Here is a 22,362-nt window from a genome sequence, read left to right on the forward strand (position 1 = left end):
CATGGGTCTTTGTCAGAACATGAGACACTAAGCAAGAGCGTGCTCACCCATCATCTGAAAGAGCCCAGAACAAAAGATATATTAGATAAATGATGTAAGTCATAATTTCTTACATTGACGATCTCCAGCTCCCACAGGTTCTTAACACACTCCAGGGTGCGGTAGCCACTTGAAAGGAAGTTGGGTAGATATTCATGCAGACCGAGGCCATCCAGCCAAGAGGAGAGAGATGTGCTGCCATCACAGCCCAGTGCTTTTACCTGCAGAGCAGAGAAGAACAAATGTAAGACAGCAAATTCTGTAATTTATATAATTAGTATATATTCTTGTTTTCCAGTTATAGCTATAAATCTACATCACTAAAGCTAGACGCTGCCATTGCTGTTCTTAGCAATGCTAGCCGCTGTGTATTGACATTAAATTTGATAAAGACATTCATGGTTCCCAGAGGATGAATCCTGCTGACTTTGTTGATCCCATGACTTTTCCTCATGTCACCAGCAGGTTGACAGTTTTGGTTTTGAGCTAAATATGTCGACAGTTTCTGGATGAATTGGAAATGGAAATTTGCTACAGATATTCAAACAGAAAAAAATCTAACAACCTTGATGATTCCCTGACTTTGATCTAGCAAAAGGTAGCATGCTAAAAAGCGAAACCAAGATACTGAACGTGATAAACATTACATCCATTTAACATCAGCATGTTAGCATTGTCTTTGTGACTATGTTAGCATACTGATGTTAGCATTTAGCTCAAACACTGCTGCACAGTCTCATAGAGCTGCTAGCATGACACTAGACTCTGTAACATCCACATTCCCAGGCCTTTTTTCCAGCTTCAGCCCATGTGCTAACGTTACATTTACAGTATAAGTTAGACCAGTCTTTATTATCCCATTCTCCAGTACAAAAGTATACATTTTCATTTAAAATTGCAAAGCATTTCAGGGTACTAGTTAAAAATCATAGTTAGCAATATAATGCAATATTTTGACTTTTTTTTCTCTAAGACACTGTCAGTCAGTGTCCTTCCTCAGTGCCGAGGTTAAGTTATAAGGTTACGTACCTTTGGCAAGCTGCGTGCTGCATGGAGGATCTTCTTTCTGTGTCCTGGGTCAGTGATCCCAATGTCTCTGAGGTCCTGGTCCTCCATCACGTTACTTCCCTACATGTGCACAAACACAAGAGACAAGCACAAATAAACACATCCACACACAGGCGTTCACACAGCCACACTCAAACACACATGAATGCACACAAATAATCGCATACATGCAAGCACACGCACACACAGACATAAACACAATATATACAGTATGGACATACAACAGTACAATACCAGAAAATAAATTAGCAACCTATTAAATAGTATATCTCACTCTCAGGTGACACACACACACTCATATTTACATAAAAGACACATGACCAATAGCTATAAGAACATAGTTCAATAAAAGTATCATGACATTTTCTACAATGCAACTACCAGGGTGAACAAACACACATTTGCTCATAACACACACAACATGCACACACACGCAGAATATGCACATCTCTGACACAAGCAGTAACAACAGAGTGGGAGGACAATGAAGTCAAATAAATTGTGCATGCCAAGAGTAATCAATCTGATCTGGTGCGACTCAGAGGGAACAAAGCTTTCATAACTGCAGCAGCATCTAAACATTCCCTTTGCTGCTGTGTTTCATTGAGAGGAAACTAAACAGTCCAAGAAGAACCAAAAATATTTCACTACGGTTTGTAACAATTCCTTGATTTAGGACATAGAAACAATGAACAATAATAATTTCACACTACACTACAATCTTGACTGACAAGCAGATTCTTGTTGGTTTCATGTAGCTGTTCATATTCACAGCTCCAGTTGCTTTGTCATCTTATTCCAGTTTATAGGCAGGAATAAAGATACCAGGAGAACCTTGAAAATGTGGAGCTAAGCGTTTTTCCCCGTGGACTGCTGCAGATTGATTCTTCCTGGCCAAGAATGTTAAAATGTTCTGTAGTCTTTACTCAATCTGCTCTCACTGGATTGGTTTCAGAGCACAATGCAGCAGTATTCACAGGCCTGTATCAGGGTGCAGTTGGGAGATTACTCACTGATCGCTAGAATAAAGGTCAAAATGAAGCAGGGTCTGATGTAAGGGAGGCCCAAAATAGATTCCCTACTTTTATTAACACAGTTTGAAGTTTGATGATGCCTCGGGAGACTCTGCAAACTTATTATTTCATGCTGCATTTGAAACATGTGATGGAAATGTATGGTTCAGTACTTACATAGCTTATGAGCTATGGTAGTTTGATTTAATCTGATACGACTTGCAGATGTAGCCATGGTAGAAGTCCTTCATCTCACTAAATGCACTGAGCTAATGCAACAGTGAATTAGAATTGCTCTATTGCTCTGCCCCACAGAGGAATTGTTTAGAAAAATCAAAGTTTGTTACTTTATCAAGAGTCTGCTGTTGTAACAGTAATCAGGCAAAGCAAAGAAAATTTGTATTTTATGTGTTACAATATGTATGTTCAGTACCACATTATAACATTTGAGAAAGTGGGGGCTGCAGAAAGTGATGCAATATTAATGTTGGAGAGATGCAATGTAAATGCATGATGGGCGACTTCTAAGATGTTTTGCACTAGACAATATGCCTCATTGCCACATTAGTTTGGTCATCAGAGCATCAGACCAACAAAGCATCATGCTAAAACTAAATAAATAAATAAATCATGTGGAATTTTTGACTGTAAGTGAAATGTGTGGGCATAAAGGCCAAGAGAATGACAGCCACGGGCGCCCCACTTCTGGCAGCATGAAAGGAGCACAAAATGATAATCATCGTGTAAAAATTATGAGAATGGGCACACAGCTGTTCATAATTTATGATCCCTCAAAAGCTGCATCTCAGTGCAATCATCACATGCAGAGAGCCTTGCCGACTCATGTGAGTGCCTGCTCTCTTGCTCTGGTGGGCGGGCCCAAGGAAAGTTTCCAAGCAGCACTGTACATCTTCAGCTGTGACAGTGGCGGTTTGTAGGTACAGTACGGCTCACATGCTACGATTCCTGCCACTGCAGAATTACTTAGTCAAGGGTTTTCATCCTCCTCTGGGCTCACAAACAATACAGAGGGTAAAAAAAAATCTGCTTTGGGTTTACTCTGATCTTGCTTTTATATGCAGTGAGTCTCTGAATTGGCAATGGTATTATTACACCTTCTCTGTTCTTCATTGTGTTTTGTATTATTACATATGTGTATTCAACCATAACACTGAACTCAAAATGAGCCACAACATACTGCCCTCTACTGATCAGTCTTCTATTCTTTGCAATGAATTCCACAAACAAGTTCTGATGTTCAAGTTCAGTTAGATTGATCACATCTGAAGCAAGTCTGGCAGAATCTAAAAGGGCACAATATTAAACATTCACAATGTCTGCCCGACTACTCTGACCTTTCCCTTGTTTGCAACCTCCACATCCTTGTAAATATCCATGGGTAATTTGCCTTGTGAAGCTAATGATTTATCTCCTTGATGCATCAAGTCCAGAAGACACATTAGTCGTGGCATGAAAATGACCATCAGAATGCCTAATGACCCTTAGTCCTCATCACATTATTGCCCGGAAATCTTGTTCAACATAGAATCTTCCAACCCAGTTGTAATGACAAGAAGGTTGATTTGTTTTCTTTTTAACCACTATCCAGATAACTATACACTAGAGTGACAACACAAATACTATGACATGATAACAATCTGTCAGCCAGTAAAGATTTTTAGATTCAAACTGAGATAGCTTAGTGAAAAAACAGCATTGTCATTTTCATCTATGAACTATTTCTCAATTTTCTTTTTATCTATGAACTATTTCCCAATTAAAGTTCCAGAAAATTCACTATACATCTGCCACAGTATAATCTTTCACATATATTGTTAAAATTTTTTATTCATTTTATGGACCGACCAATCTTTGAGGTGAATATCAATACTTTTCTTCTTATCTTAGGCGGTTGGTCTAGTGGTTAAGGCACATACCATTTACTATGGAAGCAACATCACCGGTTCAGTTTAGCTTGGGATTTTTGTTGCATGTCCTTTCCCATCTCCTTTAATTTCCTTCACCTCTCTACCCCACTTTTAAATAAATTAATACTATGCCCTAAAATATGCTTGAAAGAAATAATGAAATATACTAATGTGAGTGGGACATTTTACAGTTGAAAAATGAACTTGTTACTGCTCTCTGGTGAACACACTATGTTCATTATCAGTGGCATTTCTGTACAGCCATATTTTGTTACTTATTGTCCAACACATAATAGTATATATACAATAAGCTAACATCTTCTGATATATCTGCCTGCATGATTTATCAGTTTAGCTCCAATCCAAATCGCATACCCCTACTGTAGTCTCTTTACTATGATTATATATCGTGACTACACATTATACTCCTGTAGTCTTGGTGCCAACTCATAAGCAAATACAAATCAGAGTCTAGAGTTTTATCTGCACAGCACCTCAGAGTCAGAGCGATCGCATGTTCATAAGGACTCCATCATGTTGTGATCTCATGCTTTACCAGAAAGAAAGCAGATCAGAGAGCAGCACTCCTCAACTGGAACACTTTGCGAATACAACCACCTTCCCTCTGAGCTTACTGGTCTCACTTAACTGAGCTCAGCTGTGACAAACTGATGTAACATATAGCCCATAGTGTTAATGCAGCTCTATGGTCTAAGAAATGTCTGCGTTTATCCTTTGGGCCTAGTTATTTACAGTGTACAGCCATGTTTTCCAGAGAAACATGACCAGGGGATTGAAAACGTAATGCTGCTTTCTACAATCACTGCCAAATGTAATATCAAGTTTCACTGCTATGTTCTTTTTGGGAAACATGATAACGCTTTTAGGCAGATTGTAGACGTCCTTTGGGCTGCTGTTAAATGAATTTATCAATATGTAATCTGATGGAGGCGTTTAAAAATGCAAAACATTCGTGCAAATTGTGTTGATGACTTCCAGAAACACTAATCTGTCTGATCTTTTTTTTTTTCTTCAACCATTACATCACCATTTACAAATCATGTGGGTTTTGATAATTTACTTAGTTGTGAAATAATCTGTAACAAAAATGTCTGCATGCCAACATGTGTAATTAAAATCTAAAAACCATTATTATACAGTACATAAATACAACATTGGAGCATGCTGCTGCAGTGTAATCATACATTGTGCAGTTTGTGCAAGATTGTCTCACAGCATCACAAGCAGAGCACAGAGCATAATGGGTAGCGGATTTAGTGAGATTTGGCAAGCAACCATGCAAAGTGCATTTAGAATAGACTACAGTGAGTTTAAATTGAGGATTGTTTGTCCAGGTTATCTGTATGTATATACACAAAGGTCAAGTCCAGTGGCTGTAAATCAGAGGATTCAGTATAGGGGGAGGAGGTGACTATAGAATCGTACAGAAAATGAGATGGCATGATTGGGAATGCTGGGAAAAAAGTTAATGGGTTTTGGTTGTCATTTGTCTTACCATTGGTGACAGCCCATATTCTTTAAAGGGATTCAGTGAGGGGCCATAAATCTTAGCAGGGTCATGCACTGCACAGGGGTGAAGTGGAGTTATGGAGGGAAGAGGGGACAGGGGGAGGGAAGAGGAAAGGTAGAGTGTGAAAGAGAAAAGAGAGGGGGGAGCGGAGGTACTGAGAGACAAGCAGAGGGTGAGAGAGAGTGAAAGTGGTGACATAAAAAGACAAATGCAGCTAAGGTTAACAGAGGGAGAGGCAGAGTGATGTAAAGTGGAACCGACCCCTGAGATGACGTGCTGCAGGTGACTCACCATGAATCGTAGGTCGTCGAAGCCATTGAGCAGGAACTTGCTCTCGTACTGCGGCAGCCCCACGTGCTCCAGCCACTCTCCCACCGGCTGATCCAGGGCTTTACCACAGGCCCCATCTGCCGAGAGAGGGAAGCGCTTCAGCAGTGAGAAGCCGTTCAGCCGGTAGCAGCGGCACTCAGAGGACGACACATGGCATTGCCACATCATCCTCGGCCAGCAGAGGCAGAGCCGAGTGCAGCAGCACCAGGCAGGGTGGGGGGGAGACAGGGTCCAGGCCGGGGGTGAGGGGCTCCCACGGTACAGGCGGGGGCCCGACTAAACTCAAACACAGGAGGAGGATAGGAAGTGCTGCAGGCCCAGCTCAAGCCCTGCAGGGGACTGACTAGGCTAATATACACCCACTGGTGTTAGTGTGACTGACTGGAAATGTCAGGCGAGGGTGGAGGTAGTGCAGGGAAGGAAGCCCATCTGAAGCTTAGTACTGTTAGTTATGTTTGACTGACCCACTACAGCATCTTCCGACAAAAAGGGTTCGCTAAACATTCCTTTAGTGAGAAGATGAGCGAGTGTAAAAACAAGTGCCTAGCTAGTCCAAAAACATAACAATACTTAACACTACAAGTTAAGAGATTAGATAATTTTCAGGCTGAGGGAAAATGGAAATTATTTATCACTAAATTAGACATTTTCATACACCACATATTAATTATTCTGCTAAAACTATCCCCGTCATTTTCTAAAATCAGAAATTACTCCCTCAGGGTGCAACACAGAAATATTCAGTTCCCCCAAAATAAATTTGTCAGGGTTTTCACCACATACTTGTAAAGCTCTGGCTGAGTCCCATGGCTTCATTGGTCACCCTCTTTGAGAGCTAGGACACGGCTCATACAATGAAGGTAGCAGCATTCTAAAGTACTGTTGAGGTACTCGTGTTATTTTTGATCAAGGAATATACATTTGCTTAAATCATGTTTCGTCCTTACTCCAAAGCCACACAGAGTACAGTCAGGTAGACATATTGTAAATCCTACATCGAAAAAGAAACGTTGGCTTGGGATTTCCACTGTGTGCTGATTCCAAACTCCTCAATTCATTATCAAATCCAAGTATAGATTCCTTGATAAAGCTCCAGGTAAGCTGTTTGCCGGTGGAAAAAGGCTTGGTGTCCTTGGTGGTGCCAGCGCTCCCTGTGCTGCCCAGCATTCACACACTTCAGCAGGCTGCTGGCTGTGCGGCTCCGCCAGAGAACGTGCTTCTCATCTCTCAAAGCAGTAAATCCAGGTTCAGATCCATTAAACGGCAGGTGAGCCTCTTGACTCTGAAGCGAGGATAACTGCAGGACCACAGAGGAGGTTAAGCTAGCTCCTTCCTGAGGCAGGCGCCCCCCACTCCCACCCCAGCCCACCTGGTTCTTCTCCTCGCTGGGTACAGCTAGCAGCCTCTGCGCTCAGGGCAGAGGTTTGCTGCATCCCCTGCCTGTCTGAGACATGCAGGCAGTGCAGATGCAGTCACAGCAGCTGCTCCTGGCTCACACACGTTACCCCTCACTGCTCATAGGGCATAACGTCCTGACGCCGGCTACTTCTACACAGGAGACCACAGATCTGCCTCAACCTCAGCCACTGCTGCCACGTCCTTCCCACATCCACGACAGTTAACAGACTCAGTGATCATCCCCCCTTCTCATCTGAGCAATTCCCTCAAGCTCTTCTTTTTAACTCCCCCCCTCCTTGCTCTCGTCTCTCTCTGCTTTCTTTCTCTCGCTCTCGATCTCATAGCCCCATTCCCATACTGTGTGATCGCACTGCAGGGCTGCCGTATGCTGCCTGATGAAGTGGGGTGCTGCTCCACGTAACCACCTCTCCCTCACTCTCCCACTATATCAATTCCCCTCCCTCTGCCTCTCTCTCCCTCTCTGGCTTGCACTCTCCCTCACTGTCTCGCTCCTTGCTTCTTGCTCTCAAACACACAGACAGCTGCAAACACACTCTGTCTCTGTCCTCATCGTCTGTCTCTCTACCCCTTTCCCCTTCTATTTTGCCCCCCTTTCTTTCTCATACAAATGCACACATACTAGCTCGTCTGTGTGTGTCGCCCCCCCCCACCACAACTACCACCACCACTGCACTGATTAGAATTGCACAGAGGCACTCTGATCTTGGCAGTGCAGAAAGGACACCACCATCAGAGAAAAGGAACAAGCACTGAGATCCCGAAATCATAGTCTTTTTCTGTAAAGAATGACTAGAATGTAAAGGGGTGACAGCGACGCGATCCTGTTCTGAAGGAGGAACTTCAATTTTTTAGGCTAACATGGGATATTGAAACAAAGAGCCTCCTCAAGCCCCAGCTTATTAGCAGATGGCTTTAATTCATTTACATCTTACTTTGATGATAGAACGAGGGGGGGCAGCATTGATTCAAGTCAGCAGAAGTCTCTAACGTGCTCAAACAGGAGAAGAGAAGAGAAGAGAAGAGATGAGACATACTTCAAGTCCATCTGCATCTCAACCAGTCATACAGCATGACAGAAAAGAGGCAAATTCCATTATGTACTTCCAGATGCTCATGTCATATCAACATTATTTTTAGAGCATAGCAGAGGCTACTTACAGGAAAAAACCTGCATTAATACATGAGATGGTATAAAACTGAGATACATTTTTGGGTAAAAAGACTCACGCAGTGTCATTTGACTTTGAAAGAATTGCCAGTCTACACAGGGACTGGTTTACTTCAGCACCCACCCATGCAGGGCTGCTCACTGCGTCCGTCACTGGTGTTATCTGGGTACGGCTGCAGGCAGAGCGTAATTATGCAGGCTTTCAAGCTGCTTGCAATCACCTCACACATTCCCAAACGGGTAGTCAGCCAGTCAGTAAGGCAGTCAGGGCAAGACGATGCGGTGCCAACAGAGGGAGGCAAAGTGAAGGGCTATTGATTGAACCTCCTCCGTAATTGGCTGCCTGTACCACTGTTGCTCTGGTGTTAACGATCAGGTAAAAGGCCAGGTCAGGTCTCCGTGACCCGTCAGTCATCCGCAAGGACCAGTGCTCATCATTCATTATCAGGAAGAGGAGCTGCTGTCAGATTTGTTCTAGCCGAGGAGAAGAATGATGGAAACAGGGAGTGAGAGAGAATGAGCAGGATACAGATAAGACACAGAAAAAGACTAATAGAGGAGGAGGCGATGAAACATATGGGCAAGATAAAATTTACCATCTTATCTCCGGGAAGTAAGAAGGATTGAAGTGGACTAATTATGATTCACTACGAGATCCCACAACTCCTCCTCCTCCTTCTTTACTCTCTCCCTGAGCCTCACACCAAAGTCAGCTCTTACACCACAATATCCAGACAAAGACTGTTAAAAATACCAGCCACCCCATCCAATTACTTCCATTCATTTGGGACAGCACCACCTCCCACGGTACTAGGACCTAATTACTGACTGACAGAGTATCCAATGCTCCTCCGTGGGGGGTAACTGGGTCACTGTCTTATCCCCTGTTAAACAGGCCAAGCTGTCAAATCTACCCAAGTGGGTTTCTGTACTGTTTGAGCACTGCTAGGTCTAGACTTGGCTCCGAGGAGCGCCCCGAAAGACCTATTTACAGAGGAAGAGGTAGAGGTTGTGCCTTGATAAAGCCGTGCCTCTTTATCAGAGCAGGAGAAAAGCACTAGCTCCTTGTCAACACACCCAAGCACTGGAGAAAATGAGCCGCAAAGCTGAATTAATTCAGGGAAACTGAAGGCGGACTCTTTTCCTTTGAACGTCAGTGTGTGCCTGTACACAAACTGAGCCGATGCCTCCTGTGTGCTGTTAGCTGAGCTCTCTCTCCACTCCCTCTCTCTTTTTAAGCTCATTTACTCAGTGCTCTCTTAGCACACAATCGAGGCACTCGTGATGGGCACACAACACAAACATTCTCATCCTTGAGCATGCAAATTGGCACAAAATTGAAGGGATGTTTTTTGTAGCCACAAAAATCTGATGTTCAGAAACCTGCTTCCTGAGGATGAATTGGTTGTCCTTGGCTCCTGATATGAGAGAGACGGTAAACAAGGAAAAGGTGGATGGAATGAAAACAGGGACACAGGATAAGGTTTTCCCAGTTCTGTCACAATAAAAAGATAAAGGTTCGATCAAGAGCGACAATTTAGTTTTCCATCTTTTTGTAATCCCCCCTTTTCTCCCTCTTTCTACCTCTCTCCTGCTGATGACTGTGTATGGTACCTGTTTGTTCCCTTTCAGTACATTGTGGAGAAAGAAATATGACCTCTTTACTAACACATACACATTCAAAAACAGCAACAAAAGCATCCTCTCAACCTCCAGAACTACTTGTGCACAATCTCCGATTGAAATCAGAGCAGCAACTGCATGACTCAGCTGAATCTGGGACACTTTCAGTATGCCGTTCCTCAAACAAAGTCTATAAATAGCTCACACCTATATGTGAAAGAAAAAACAAACAAACAAAAAAACAACATATTTCCTCTTATGTAATGTGAAACAACCTCAGGTCTTAATTGTTAGGACAGCAATTAATCTAAGAATGCTTGGGTGTGCTTGAAGTCAAGTTACAATTAACATCGTACATCAACACTACCATGAAAGCCAGCTTTCTAAAAGGTGCCATATAAATTAAGTTTACTTTTATTTTACCATTATAATATTATTAAATTAGAATATTAACCTTCTTCACACAACTCATCAACATTTCCCCTTCATGACCGAAGTAAATTTTTAATATGAAATCGAGAAGAGTTGATTAAATGAGTAGATGTCCTTAACATTTTGTACACTCAGCATTTAGCTTAAATGGTTGTATAAGTCAAACTAACTTTTTTTCCATTAAGAACACTTAACTGCATAGACAGGGGGAAGTGATGACACAGTGACACATGCTGCAGTGAAAGCCTAATTCTCCTAATTCCAATGTCATTTCTTTTCTATTTTCCAGTTTTCTTATTCTATATCCTTTTATCACAATCACACATTTTACCATTTCTGTGCTTGGGTGGCATTACACCTTGCTGTGGTCAGCAGATTGGTAGTCGCATACTGCGCATAACTAATGAAAATTTTATCTAAATGAATCTGATGAGACTTGTGAAAAGCTTTCCTGTGCAGACCTAGAGAAGCTGTTACACAATCCTGTGAAACCTCCTTATGGCAGAGTATCTAATGGAGGTAGGTTTACACTGTAGCAACTCAGGACTGTTATCTAAACAAACTGAGCTGATGCCAGCTGGCTTCTCCCTCTGCACTGCCTGAAGGACTCTTGATGAAGCGTACTATCAGTCCAAGCCCTATTGAGATATACAGTAACTCCAGAAAAAAAAAAGAAAATATGACAGTGAGGGCAATTTAGAATTACATTTCCCATAAAGTGGAAACCTTGTGTGTAACAAATAACAACGATGATGTGCCAAACAAATGTCATCTTGAATCTCTGTGACTTATAAGGACAACGAAACTACCCTATAGCTTTCCTGAAAGTGTGTTTGAATACTGAATAGCAGCTCTTATAAAAGGTGTTGCTGCACATAAATGTAATCAGTTACAGGGTGTAAAACATTTGGTTGCTGCTAACGTGACATATAATTCCCATCCAATAAACTCTATGGGACTATCATCCATGCAGCACCAAAGCAATTAAGAGCTTTATAAATTATTAATGAATAAGACTCACTCAATTCCCAAGACCCAGTTGTCATTTTGTATTAACCAACCAATAAATTACATACCACATAGTCATATCTCCGGAAAAAAAAAAAATTATTCCATTCTCTGCAGAAGCTGATGTCTGTAATCATGTAAACAGAATAGGTGGTGAAGCATTACCTGAGCTTGGTGTGGGCTGTTTGTTTTTGGATGTTTCAAAGCCTGCTCCAATCAAGCTCATGATCTTCTCAATCTGTTAAAGAGAATAAGCATGAAACACAGGGGGTAAATAAATCACCTTGCATTTGACTGAAATATCAACAATCACTAAAAACTAAAAACTGTGGAGATCTCATGTTGAAATTCTTTCAGCAGGTACCAACATTTTCCATTAATGTCAAACAGGCATTAAACTCAGATCTAGCCTCCTCCATCCCACCATAGCCAGACCAGTTATAAAACAAGAACACTGAAATAATGGCACTGGGTGAGGAGTTAGGACAGGGAGCTGCTGCTGCTGCTGGGAATGTTGGGAAGGAGGCGGGCTGCTTTGCAATGATGGATTACAAGCAACAATCCAACGTGGACAGCAATTCAATGACTTACCCACCACTCAGCAAAAACACAGCAGGGTGATAAGATGAATTACAATCTAGAAGCTTTTGAAAATCCAAATTATTGCGACCTAGAGGAAGTCCTGTAGCCAAATCCAGACGGCACAAACCGACCCACAGGAGATTCAGATCTGTTGCTGACTGTTTCTTAGTGAGTATTTGATTACCCTCTCAGACCTGTATTATTCAAGCTTCACAGAATAAAGCTACAGCTTACTGCAAGGTTAAGTGAGCACAATGCTGCATGCAGGAGATTACAGAGCAACTCCGAGAAGAGTTGTTTAGGGGCTTAGAGCCAAAAATGTTTATTTAAGTAGTCTCTGACTTTCCAAGAGAGCCGAAATACATTTCCAGGTTGTTTGTTTGCTTTTGTTTATTTTACTGGATAACTCAATAGCAGCTCAAGCTGCAACAAAGTGCTTTCAGTGCCAGATGCAGTATGTGGTATCAAGAGCAGATACAGAAAATGAAAGTAGGACAAGTTATGAATATTGTTAATTTTGATTTTATTTGTCAACAGGAATGCACCAGTCTGATACACTGGATGGGTATCATCCCCACTACTAGGGTTAGTGTTTGACAGCATTTTATCAAATCCAAATCCAGTCTCAAATCCACTTATCAAATCCTAATCCTTTTAAATCCCTAATGGAATCTCATTAAGTTTTCATCATTTGCAAGTAACTAAAGTTATAAATCTCTACAAGTCTAAGATTCAATTTAGATCTGTGATCACCTGTTGCTTGGCGAGAAGCCATACATAGTAGTTTTTGGTCTGAGCTTTTAACTTAATCAACAATAACAACTTTTACAACCTGTAGCTACAACCTGAACATGAGCATCGGAAGATATTAATTGTTATTAGTTGATTGATATTGATTGTACTCATACACACAAAAAAACATGTATATACATATAACAGAGGAGAACTATGAGGTTAACAGGCTCACTGGGCAATCAGCTGATCATTCCTATAGAAGAGTCTCCACTCTGTTGAACTACAAAAACACAGTTCAGTTTTTTGGACTAGTAGACGGATCTAAAATGGAACCGGCTATCAGAACCCAACCCTATCCAATTCTGACCTAATGAAGTGGATCAGGTATTGGCGCCACTCAATTTGAGTGACTCACAAAAGTAAAAGGTGTATTTAACAAAATGGTCAAAATTGGAGCATTTCCAAATTTCATTCTGAGGCAACCAATGTCATATTTCTTCAATATAAATACACACAGTAGTATATTTATGAGTATGAGACATTCCAACTCAAGGAAATAGTCTGGGACTTATCATGTGTCCAGCATATTTGAATAATATTCAGACTCATCGCTCGTTAAATGTAAGCAAATTATGCGAGTGCCTTACTACTTGCTGACACCTCATGCTTCAAGGACAACAGGCCCTAATGCACAGAATAAATGTACCATTCACCCCATTAAAAAGAGAACAGACTCATGGTAGGCTATTTGATATTCTTGAGCTACTGCAGAAGGGTGTAACTCCAGGTGTATGTTTTGACAACTTTAAACAAGGCAATTAGCAGGCAGCGGTCACCTACAATTTTATGTGCAAACTATTGCAAATCAGGCTGGGAACTAAATTTAGAATCACTAGAGTAGTCTATTCACAATCAGCAATGAAAATTTTGTGAGCTTGAAAAGCTGATTCTGCTTTCACTGGTGACACCAGAGACACAGCCAGGCTTATTTGATGTAATATTTAGTGTTTGAAAAAGCCCTATGCACTTCGCTAGTGGCATCAACACTGTAGAAAAGCCTTGATTCATTTGGAAGTCAGGCACGTGGGACGCATGGCATATGCCTCCAGCAATACAGACCTCACATTACTGTTTGAATTAACCCAGTTACATTCTATATCACACACACACACACACACACACACACACACACACACACACACACACCTGAGCTTAAGTGCACCTTTATTAAAACCTGTCACCAAAATGCTACTTCTAAGGAAACCAGCGTCATCATAGTTGAAGTGCTGAAATATTTCATAACATCATGCACATACAACCTCATCCACTGACTATAACTAGCAAGATGTTTGGCAATGAACTACAGTAGAAATATATTCTATACAACACCTTCAGGTTACAGTCTGCTTTTGAATCTTCAGTCATCCCTTGTAAATCTAAAGCTTATTCTTATTCTTATGCTGATGCATATCTATGTTTTCTTCGAGAAGGCCATGCTAAATTTGTTACTGAGATATTTAACATCCTTACTGGAGCTTTATAAACATAATTTTGTAATTCAGATTAGTCAGATTAATCTATACTTAAAGCCTGAAACAGTGGAAACAGGGTTCAGTGAGGATCATGTTGTTGACGAATCTTTAATAATCCTACCTTTATAATTATTGCAGTTTAATCCTGCAATGCGGATTACTGCAGGTTACAATGTTCAGTTTTTGTTGAAATTTTTAGAGAGATGTTGATTCAACTTTATGGTCATTTGGTTTGTGGTGGTGTTAACTTGTATAGCTTTACACTGAGGGGCATTATCTAGTAGCAATATCTAGTCTCCTCATATAAACATCTCACTGCAATACCGAGGAATGAACATGACATTACCAATTGGTTATACAAAACAACAATTTCATGTAAATGCACAATGTGTTCATGAAATTGACTTAAGCATTGAGCCGTCCTAATTGGACATGTATTAAAAAGGAAAAGGTCCAGTTAGTCTGACCTGAAAGTCCGCTATCAGTGGGAATTAATTTGACACAAAGCGCCTCCAGTGAATGTCTGGGAGCAGGATGGAAATAATCAACCAAGAAGATCTATTCACACAGAAATGTAATTGATAATGCAGTTATGAACCACATGGGACTGTGAGTGGACTGTATCATTAAATTAGTGGTGCTCAGCTTTGAGTGATGGCACTACATCCTGAAGTGATTTACATGATAATGCAGGTTGATCTGCTCTTCAGTTCTTGCACACACTGCAAAGATATCCATTTATGTCGCCCTTTCAAGCTCAAGTCTTGCAGAGAAAAAAAGTTAAAGGTGAAATCATTTAGTTTTTTTTCCCCCAATGCAAATCATGTGGGTAAAAGAAATTTTGTGATTAACTGATGTCCTTGGTACCAGTCTTATTCTGCGTTGCCTGTAGATATGCTCACTTATTCTTTGGAAACAGATTCTCTTTTCTTTGGAAAGTTATGTTTTAAATCTAAATTACTGACTGAAGTTATGACTGACATTTCTTGGTCTTCATATATTAGTGCAGAGATATAAAGTATTCCAGCATCTCTATGTTCTCTGTTTCATCCAGAAGCCTGACACCAGCTCTTCTGAAGATGGGTCTTGATGCAATTTAAGGGGTTAAGATGACAGTCCTTGGTGGTCAGATGATTTCACTCCAAGGTACATAAACCCTTAGCATTCACTATAGGTCTTCAGATAGAGACCCAGAAAACCCCAAAAGCAGACCTGACTCAAAATGGGTAATAGGTTCACACTTTGTAGTACAACATGATGGACTACAAAGTTGGGCCCAATTTAAATTGCTACTGATCTTGGGTTGGTGATTTTGATTGGACCCAAAAGGACCCAAGAAAGATTAGATGAGCAACATGGGCTGCATCTTTTTTCAGGGAATCAAAGTACAACATATTGCTGACTTGAATCAATGGGGCTTTAACATGTCAGAGACTGTGCTTTTTACTTTTAAGAGAGCTCCATATTGGCCAGGAGTTTGTCAGCTTTTCCCTGAGTCAGTCAGCCTTAGTGAGTTCCTCCACAGTCCTTATTATGCCTACAGTCATTATGTGCATCACTGCCCTTGAAAAATATACAGAATATATACGTATGTGGCACTGTTCCAAGACAGAAAAATTCAAATCCTGAAATACTAAAGAAAAGCAGGAAATGGAATATTTTAATGTAATTAGAATTAATTGGAAATTTTCCCTGCTGGAGCTAGATAAGGTAACAGAAGCAAAAAATACAGGCTTAAGACAAATTGGTGGCATAGATCTGCAAACAGTAAACGTTTTTTATGGACTTAGGCCGAATGGGTACAACTATTACAGGATCAAGTTGCTGTGGGATTCGCTCTGTTTTGGTCTGGAGACTTTTGTTTTGTTTTTTTAAGTATGATACCCTCTTGGTTCCTTTAAGGAAAACCTATATTACTTAGTAGAGTTTGACCAGTAAGTTGGCAGATGTATTGGCTGATATTAGCTTAGATATATCGGCATCTGTATGTCATCTGAGAAGTAACAAAAATAGTACAGAAATGCTAAAGATATGTCTGGAGTAATTTAGCTGGATAATTTAAGAATTTAAAGCCATTACACAGACAAGGTAAATAGCTAGAGAGCAAATTTTTAAGCTGTAAAATGTACCACTCAAAATTGAATTTTGATCAACCTAACTACTCACAGTAGTTACGTTGATCAAAATTCTCTAAAAAAAAAACATTTACCGATTTGCAGTTGTATGCATCTGTCAGTCAGACTAGTTTGAGGTTACATGCCTGTTTATCCAGAGGCATACCATATATTAACCATTTGTGTGAAATTGTCATAATTGCTGTGTGAAATATTGAGTAATGGCTAAAAAGTGTTTTGGGATGTCACACTGACCTTGACCTTTGACAAAGTCTAAGTCCTCAAGTCCAAGTGAACATTCATACCAAATTTGAAGAAATTCCCTCAAGGCATTACGGAGGTATTCCGTTCACAAGGCCAAAACCATGTTTTGTGAGGTCATCGTGACCTTGACCTTTGACCACCAAAAGTTCCATCAAGGTGTTACTGAGATATTGTGAAGAATGGGACGGACAGACAGATGGACGTACGATCAGATGTATGGACGGATGTACGGACGTACATTATGTGTTCATGTTATAACCCTGTACACCTGTACATCGTTATCAGAGCTTGTAAACTCTCTTAATAACGATATTCCTCAGCAGTGGCCTCAAAAATCCAATAATGGTCGGTCAAGCTACATTATTTAGCCAATATAAATTAGGGCTGAACAATGTATAATTTCAGCATAATATGCTTGATACAAAAGGAAATCTCCATGAATCCCATAACTAATCTACAAGAATAGTCAGTCTGATAGAATATAATGAATTCTTGGTTCTTGGATACACAGAGTTTGATGCTAGTGAGTGGCATGCAGACTCTGCATGCACAGCAAACCACCGATAATACTCATTCTTCATCAGTTCAGATCAAACAACCAAAGCAAAGGGCACAGAGAAGAGATCGAGACTGATTGTGCCAACATAATTAAATTGTGGAATAATTGCATTAGTCAGTTATTAAGACGATCAATTCCAACAGGCAGCATCAACAAAAATGATTTACAGACTATAGCCTGCATGCCAACTCTATCATGATGAATCACTGTTAGCTATAGACATTATAGTACTGATAAAGCAGATCAATACATCAGCAAACGGAAATGGGAAACACATGGCCATGTATCCCAAATACACTATGCTCATCTTCATTGTATACCTTTTCAGTCAGATAACAAGAAGAGACTGCATGTTATCATTTTGTACTAACTGTATGAGACACGAGCTGTCAATCATACTGTGAATTTGGAACACTACTGCAAATTTGCAGTGGAGAAAAAAACTGTTTACTTTTTACTTTTTTGTTTTACAAGATGTTCCTGAAGCTGTCTCACCCTCCACAATCTGTCTAGCTGTGAGCTGCTTCTCACTTCCATTTGTAGATTGCATTGTTGGGTAATAGTGTTCATCAATATACCAATGAATAATTAAGCAAATTTAGTATAAATACAGACATATCTGGGAATACGGAATTTTGTCACTTTTCCAGCATGATAAACACTCCCATAAAACCTAAAAAGTATGGAACTGGGACACAGGAGGGGTCTTTTTAGGGATATGCAATTTCAATTGACATCTCCAATAATCTCTTCTTTCTGCACTAGTAATAATAGAAAGTCTTTGTATTTTTGCATTCATTTTGCATGTCACTGCCTGCCTTTCTCCCATCTTTCTTGTCCAGTCAACAACATACTAGCTAATAAGATAGATACAATAAGACAAAGTACAGTATTGTCCACTGAGTCAGTGTCTCCTGTGCATAAATGATGGCTGTGAGCCCAAACAGAACAGATAATGGAAATGATGGCTGGATATAATAAACAAGCCAAAAAAGGCTGCCTGCTTCACTGGCGCTGGTCTGGAAACAGAATTACCGCCTCAGTATCATCGTCAATAAAGACAGATGGGCCAGTAGCTCCACACTATGCAAGACCCAGATCACATATTTCTATCCAGCAGTGCTCATGATTTAGATTGTTTTTCATTATTTTGACAGCTTTGAAACCATCAGCATTAATAAAACCACTGAGAATGGTAACAGTAAAGTCAGGATGGTCTGCACGGTGTACTGTAATGTGATGATTGTTTGTTGAGTAAATGTAAGGTTCTAGCAGTGCCACCTCTTCTGTATGATATACTGTTACTATGTTTGTGTAGGTTTACGATGTAGTTTTACTGAACCCAGCTTGTCAGGCAGCGTTAGGAGTTAATGTCAGATAATGTCAGATTATCATAAATTTAATTCCTCTGTGTATTTTTTCAACTCGCAAAAAGAAACCTAAGCTCTACATTTGACTGATGGATTTGAGCCGAATTTTCACGTTTTTTTTTAAAGCTTTTAATCAACTTAATTTGACACATTTTTTTAGAACTGAAATGATTTGCTGACTAATCGGTTTGTCGATTAACAGAAACATATTTGGCAGCTATTTTGATTATTGATTAATTACTTCAGTAATTTTTCAGCAAATATAGTGAAGGAATGCATAAATATTCTCTAAATACCCAGCCCTAGACATAAATCCAGGACACCAGCAATTCAAGGTCAATATCTTATATGACACACTCTCCACGGCACCGTGTCAGAAATGGAGAATGGTCTGGCTGCACCCATTATCATTCTGCTATCTGGAAAAAAAGCACTCTGGCTTGTTTGCATTTCTTTATACTAATCACAATCATTTTGGGCGGTGCTGAGCCCAGGATGCAGCGACGGTGCCCCTGCAAACGCAAGCATTGTGATTAAAATGGTTAATTTCACACAAAGAAAACACCACAAAAAAATAGCAAAGACATATGTCAACTGTCTGCGACACGATCTGAATCAAGCTTGCCACTTTGGAAGGCTTATAACCACAGCCTGCATTCAGTGAGTCAGAATACCCTGCTCTCAATGCCTCTAGTTTATGTTTCCTGCAAAATGTGATTTCCAAATTCCAAAGAGTCACAATTGATAGTTCTTAGTAAAAGCATGGTTCAACTTTTCAAAAGGAGCAGTTGCTATTGGACCAGCCACGCTTGTCATGAACTAACTAAAGTTAACAAACAACTGTTCACTAAATAACATAATACAATCATAAACCTAAAACAATCCTCATATTGCTTTTTCTAAACTGGCAAACCTGCATTTTTAAAAGCACACAACAGGTTTTGAACAGGTATAGCCCTTGAACGTGGGGAATAGCACCATTAAACAGCAAACTGGATGCAGTGTGGGGTCTCCCATGTTACACCTGGTGAGAAGTGTTACAGGCAATGTGACAGGTGAAACAGGACTGTGCCTCTCTCCACCCAGCCCCCACCACCATTACCGCTACTCTCATATTCATGTACCACATCTGTCTAACCAGATCTTGGGATGTGTTCACTCTGCCGTAACTCTATATGAATTATAAACCAGCTTACACGTACTTTGAAAACAGTCCCTTTTTATCAACTGGAATTACCAACATGAAAACGTTTTGTATTTCATTCTTCTTTCATTTTTACTGTGGCTAATTCAAATTCATAGATATTCAAAACTAATTTTGGTTTACAAATCATATTAGGAGCTCTGGTATATCTTTTCCCACACGATCAATTCTAAAATTATTACATTAAAAAGGTGTATAAAGCATATACATTTAAAACAATTGATATAAACATAAGTTAACTTCATAATAATATGGGTATTTTCATTAGGGGTCCCAAACTACTAAAGTTATGTAAAGCCACAGCCATTAGTAAGTGAAGAAGCATATAAAGACACTTTAAAAGCTTGCATATGTAATGACCCCGGGAATACAGCTGGGAAATTTAGAGTACACACACGAACGAAGCCACTCAAGCATCTGTAACATGTGGTTGTGTTAACCTTTGCCTTATGAGTATTGAACAGTTGTAGTGAAGACATCAATCACTTAAATCATATATGCCATTTCTATTATTAGTAATATGTAAAAGTCACTGAAATGCAAGATTCTTATATAATGAGGTTATTTGTGGCATGAGTCTTAAAGGAAAGTAAGGCTCCACCTTAAAATACATACACACACAGAAAAGTAAAGTAGTGATGGTGTACCTTGCATTCATGGGTCCACTTTGTTGTCAAGTAGTGTTTCCTATTTCAGTAGATAACTGGCTAAAAGACAACAGGAGGACGATGAATTGTTCCATGGAAGCTAAAATGCAGTTTAACAGGAGAAGCAGTGACATTTGCTAAATGTCTAGTACTGACAATAGCCTTTTAAAATCAAAGACAAAACTTGAGATAGCTTCATTTATCAGATGTGTGCTATGATTAAATAGTACCTAATCTTTTGTGGTGGAGTACATTGTTAATGTCGACAAGATGTAGTTACAAACCACTTTTAAAGGCCTCCTCATTAAAATCATTATTATTATCATCATCATCTGGGCCAGATGTGTAGGGTATCTTTTACTAGACACAGCATATTGCACTGATGTTCTGTTCAATTCATCAACATTAACCATTTCATACTCAAACTAGTGTACAGCTAAGGTAGAAAGTACCTTCCAAAGATGATCACTTAGAAGCTAATTAAAAGAAAGTCAATCCAAAGAAAATTAATCACCAACTATTTTGATAAACGGTTAACTGTTCAAGTAATCTTTCAAGCAAAAATGCCCCAAAAATTGTTAGTCCAGCTTCTCAAATGTGAGCATTTGCTGCTATTTTTGGTCTTATATAGTAAATTGAATATGTTAATGCAGCCCCCTGATACTGCAGGATACTATAATGGGCATTAGTTATTTATTTGGTTAACCATTTCCTCTAGCAACAGTGGCTTCAATCGTCCATAATTCAGCACAGCTGTTGTGATTTGTTTGACATGGGATAGTGATTGCAGGACTCATTGAGCTCATGGTTAATACTCAGTGAGCCCTGTTCAGCAATATTGCTATTCTCGTTTTTTCTTGAAAAAGTATGTGTTAATTTTGAATATTTAAAAAAAAAATGGTGCAATGAGCCTACATTAAGTGCTACAGAATGAAAATTGATAATCGTTTTTGGACACATTACAGAGCAAGTACAGGTTGGTCATTAGCTAATAATGTTCTCCACTACCAAAAAGACTGACTACTATTTCACGATAAGTTACCACACATATATTTCATGGGCCATTTTGACCAGTTTGTCGAAACTTTGATTGAAGTATGGCTAAGGCCACTAAGCTAACGTTAACTGAAGTTATAACGACTAACTTCAAGTTGACGTTACAACGAAAGCAACGTCAGAAAATACTTTAAAAATTAGGAAAAAAATATGAAAACTAAACATTTCAATTAAAACTTCACTTTTAACGGTTAAACTTTACCGCAGCTGTAGCGTCACAGGAAGCGTTGAGGGATATAACTGCTCCCACGTCGTCATCACAGGTGTTGAGCTTAGCTTGAATGGTGAACGTAGGCAGTTATCGGGCTACTGTTATCAAGATACCGGTATATCTTAACTAACGGAACAGTGCAATTTAGTTACAACTGATGGCGCAGTTATCTTCGGCTAGTAAAAGGTTTGTAGCTGGTGACAAAGGTTGATCTCTGTTCTTCAGCCTCTAGCTAGGTGGGCTTGATTTGTTTGACCTGGTCTCATTGGCTCCACCCCGCTGCCCTTATTTGAATTTCCGCAACTCCAACTGACAAAGATGGCGGAAAATGTATTTCATTTTATCCAGACTTTATGTACACAGACCACATATAGCCTATTTTAAGACATCGTGCTTATTTTTTCAGCATTTTGAAGTGACAAATCCACATTTTTTAAGTTAATTTATTTGTCTGCTCATTTATGTCGCATCACTTCCAAATAGGGCAATGAAACTAACTTGGACAATTTTCCAAAAATAACTAGGTTAA

The 22,362-nt window shown here is 39.8% G+C and overlaps 1 protein-coding gene across 8 annotated transcripts in view; it reads right to left on the reverse strand.

Moving 5' to 3' along the window:
- anks1ab (ankyrin repeat and sterile alpha motif domain containing 1Ab) overlaps positions 1-22,362 on the reverse strand; it is a 42,582-nt gene that overhangs the window by 14,974 nt on the left and 5,246 nt on the right. For 6 of the 8 annotated variants that reach the window (XR_008829294.1, XR_008829295.1, XM_056392405.1 and 3 more), the window contains exons 2-5: positions 11,725-11,797; positions 5,871-5,986; positions 1,069-1,167; positions 114-260 (exon numbers count right to left, since the gene is read on the reverse strand). Coding sequence is in view for 6 of the 8 variants with exons in the window: in XM_056392405.1 (XP_056248380.1) it covers positions 114-260; positions 1,069-1,167; positions 5,871-5,986; positions 11,725-11,797 (435 nt within the window). In the remaining 2 variants the exon portion in view is untranslated. Of the gene's footprint in view, positions 1-113; positions 261-1,068; positions 1,168-5,870; positions 5,987-6,692; positions 7,874-11,724; positions 11,798-21,824; positions 22,063-22,362 lie in introns of those variants that run through there. The other 2 variants (XM_056392431.1, XM_056392439.1) reach the window with 2 other exon arrangements.

Source organism: Seriola aureovittata, chromosome 2 (assembly GCF_021018895.1).
Source record: "Seriola aureovittata isolate HTS-2021-v1 ecotype China chromosome 2, ASM2101889v1, whole genome shotgun sequence".
Lineage (NCBI taxonomy): Eukaryota > Metazoa > Chordata > Actinopteri > Carangiformes > Carangidae > Seriola > Seriola aureovittata.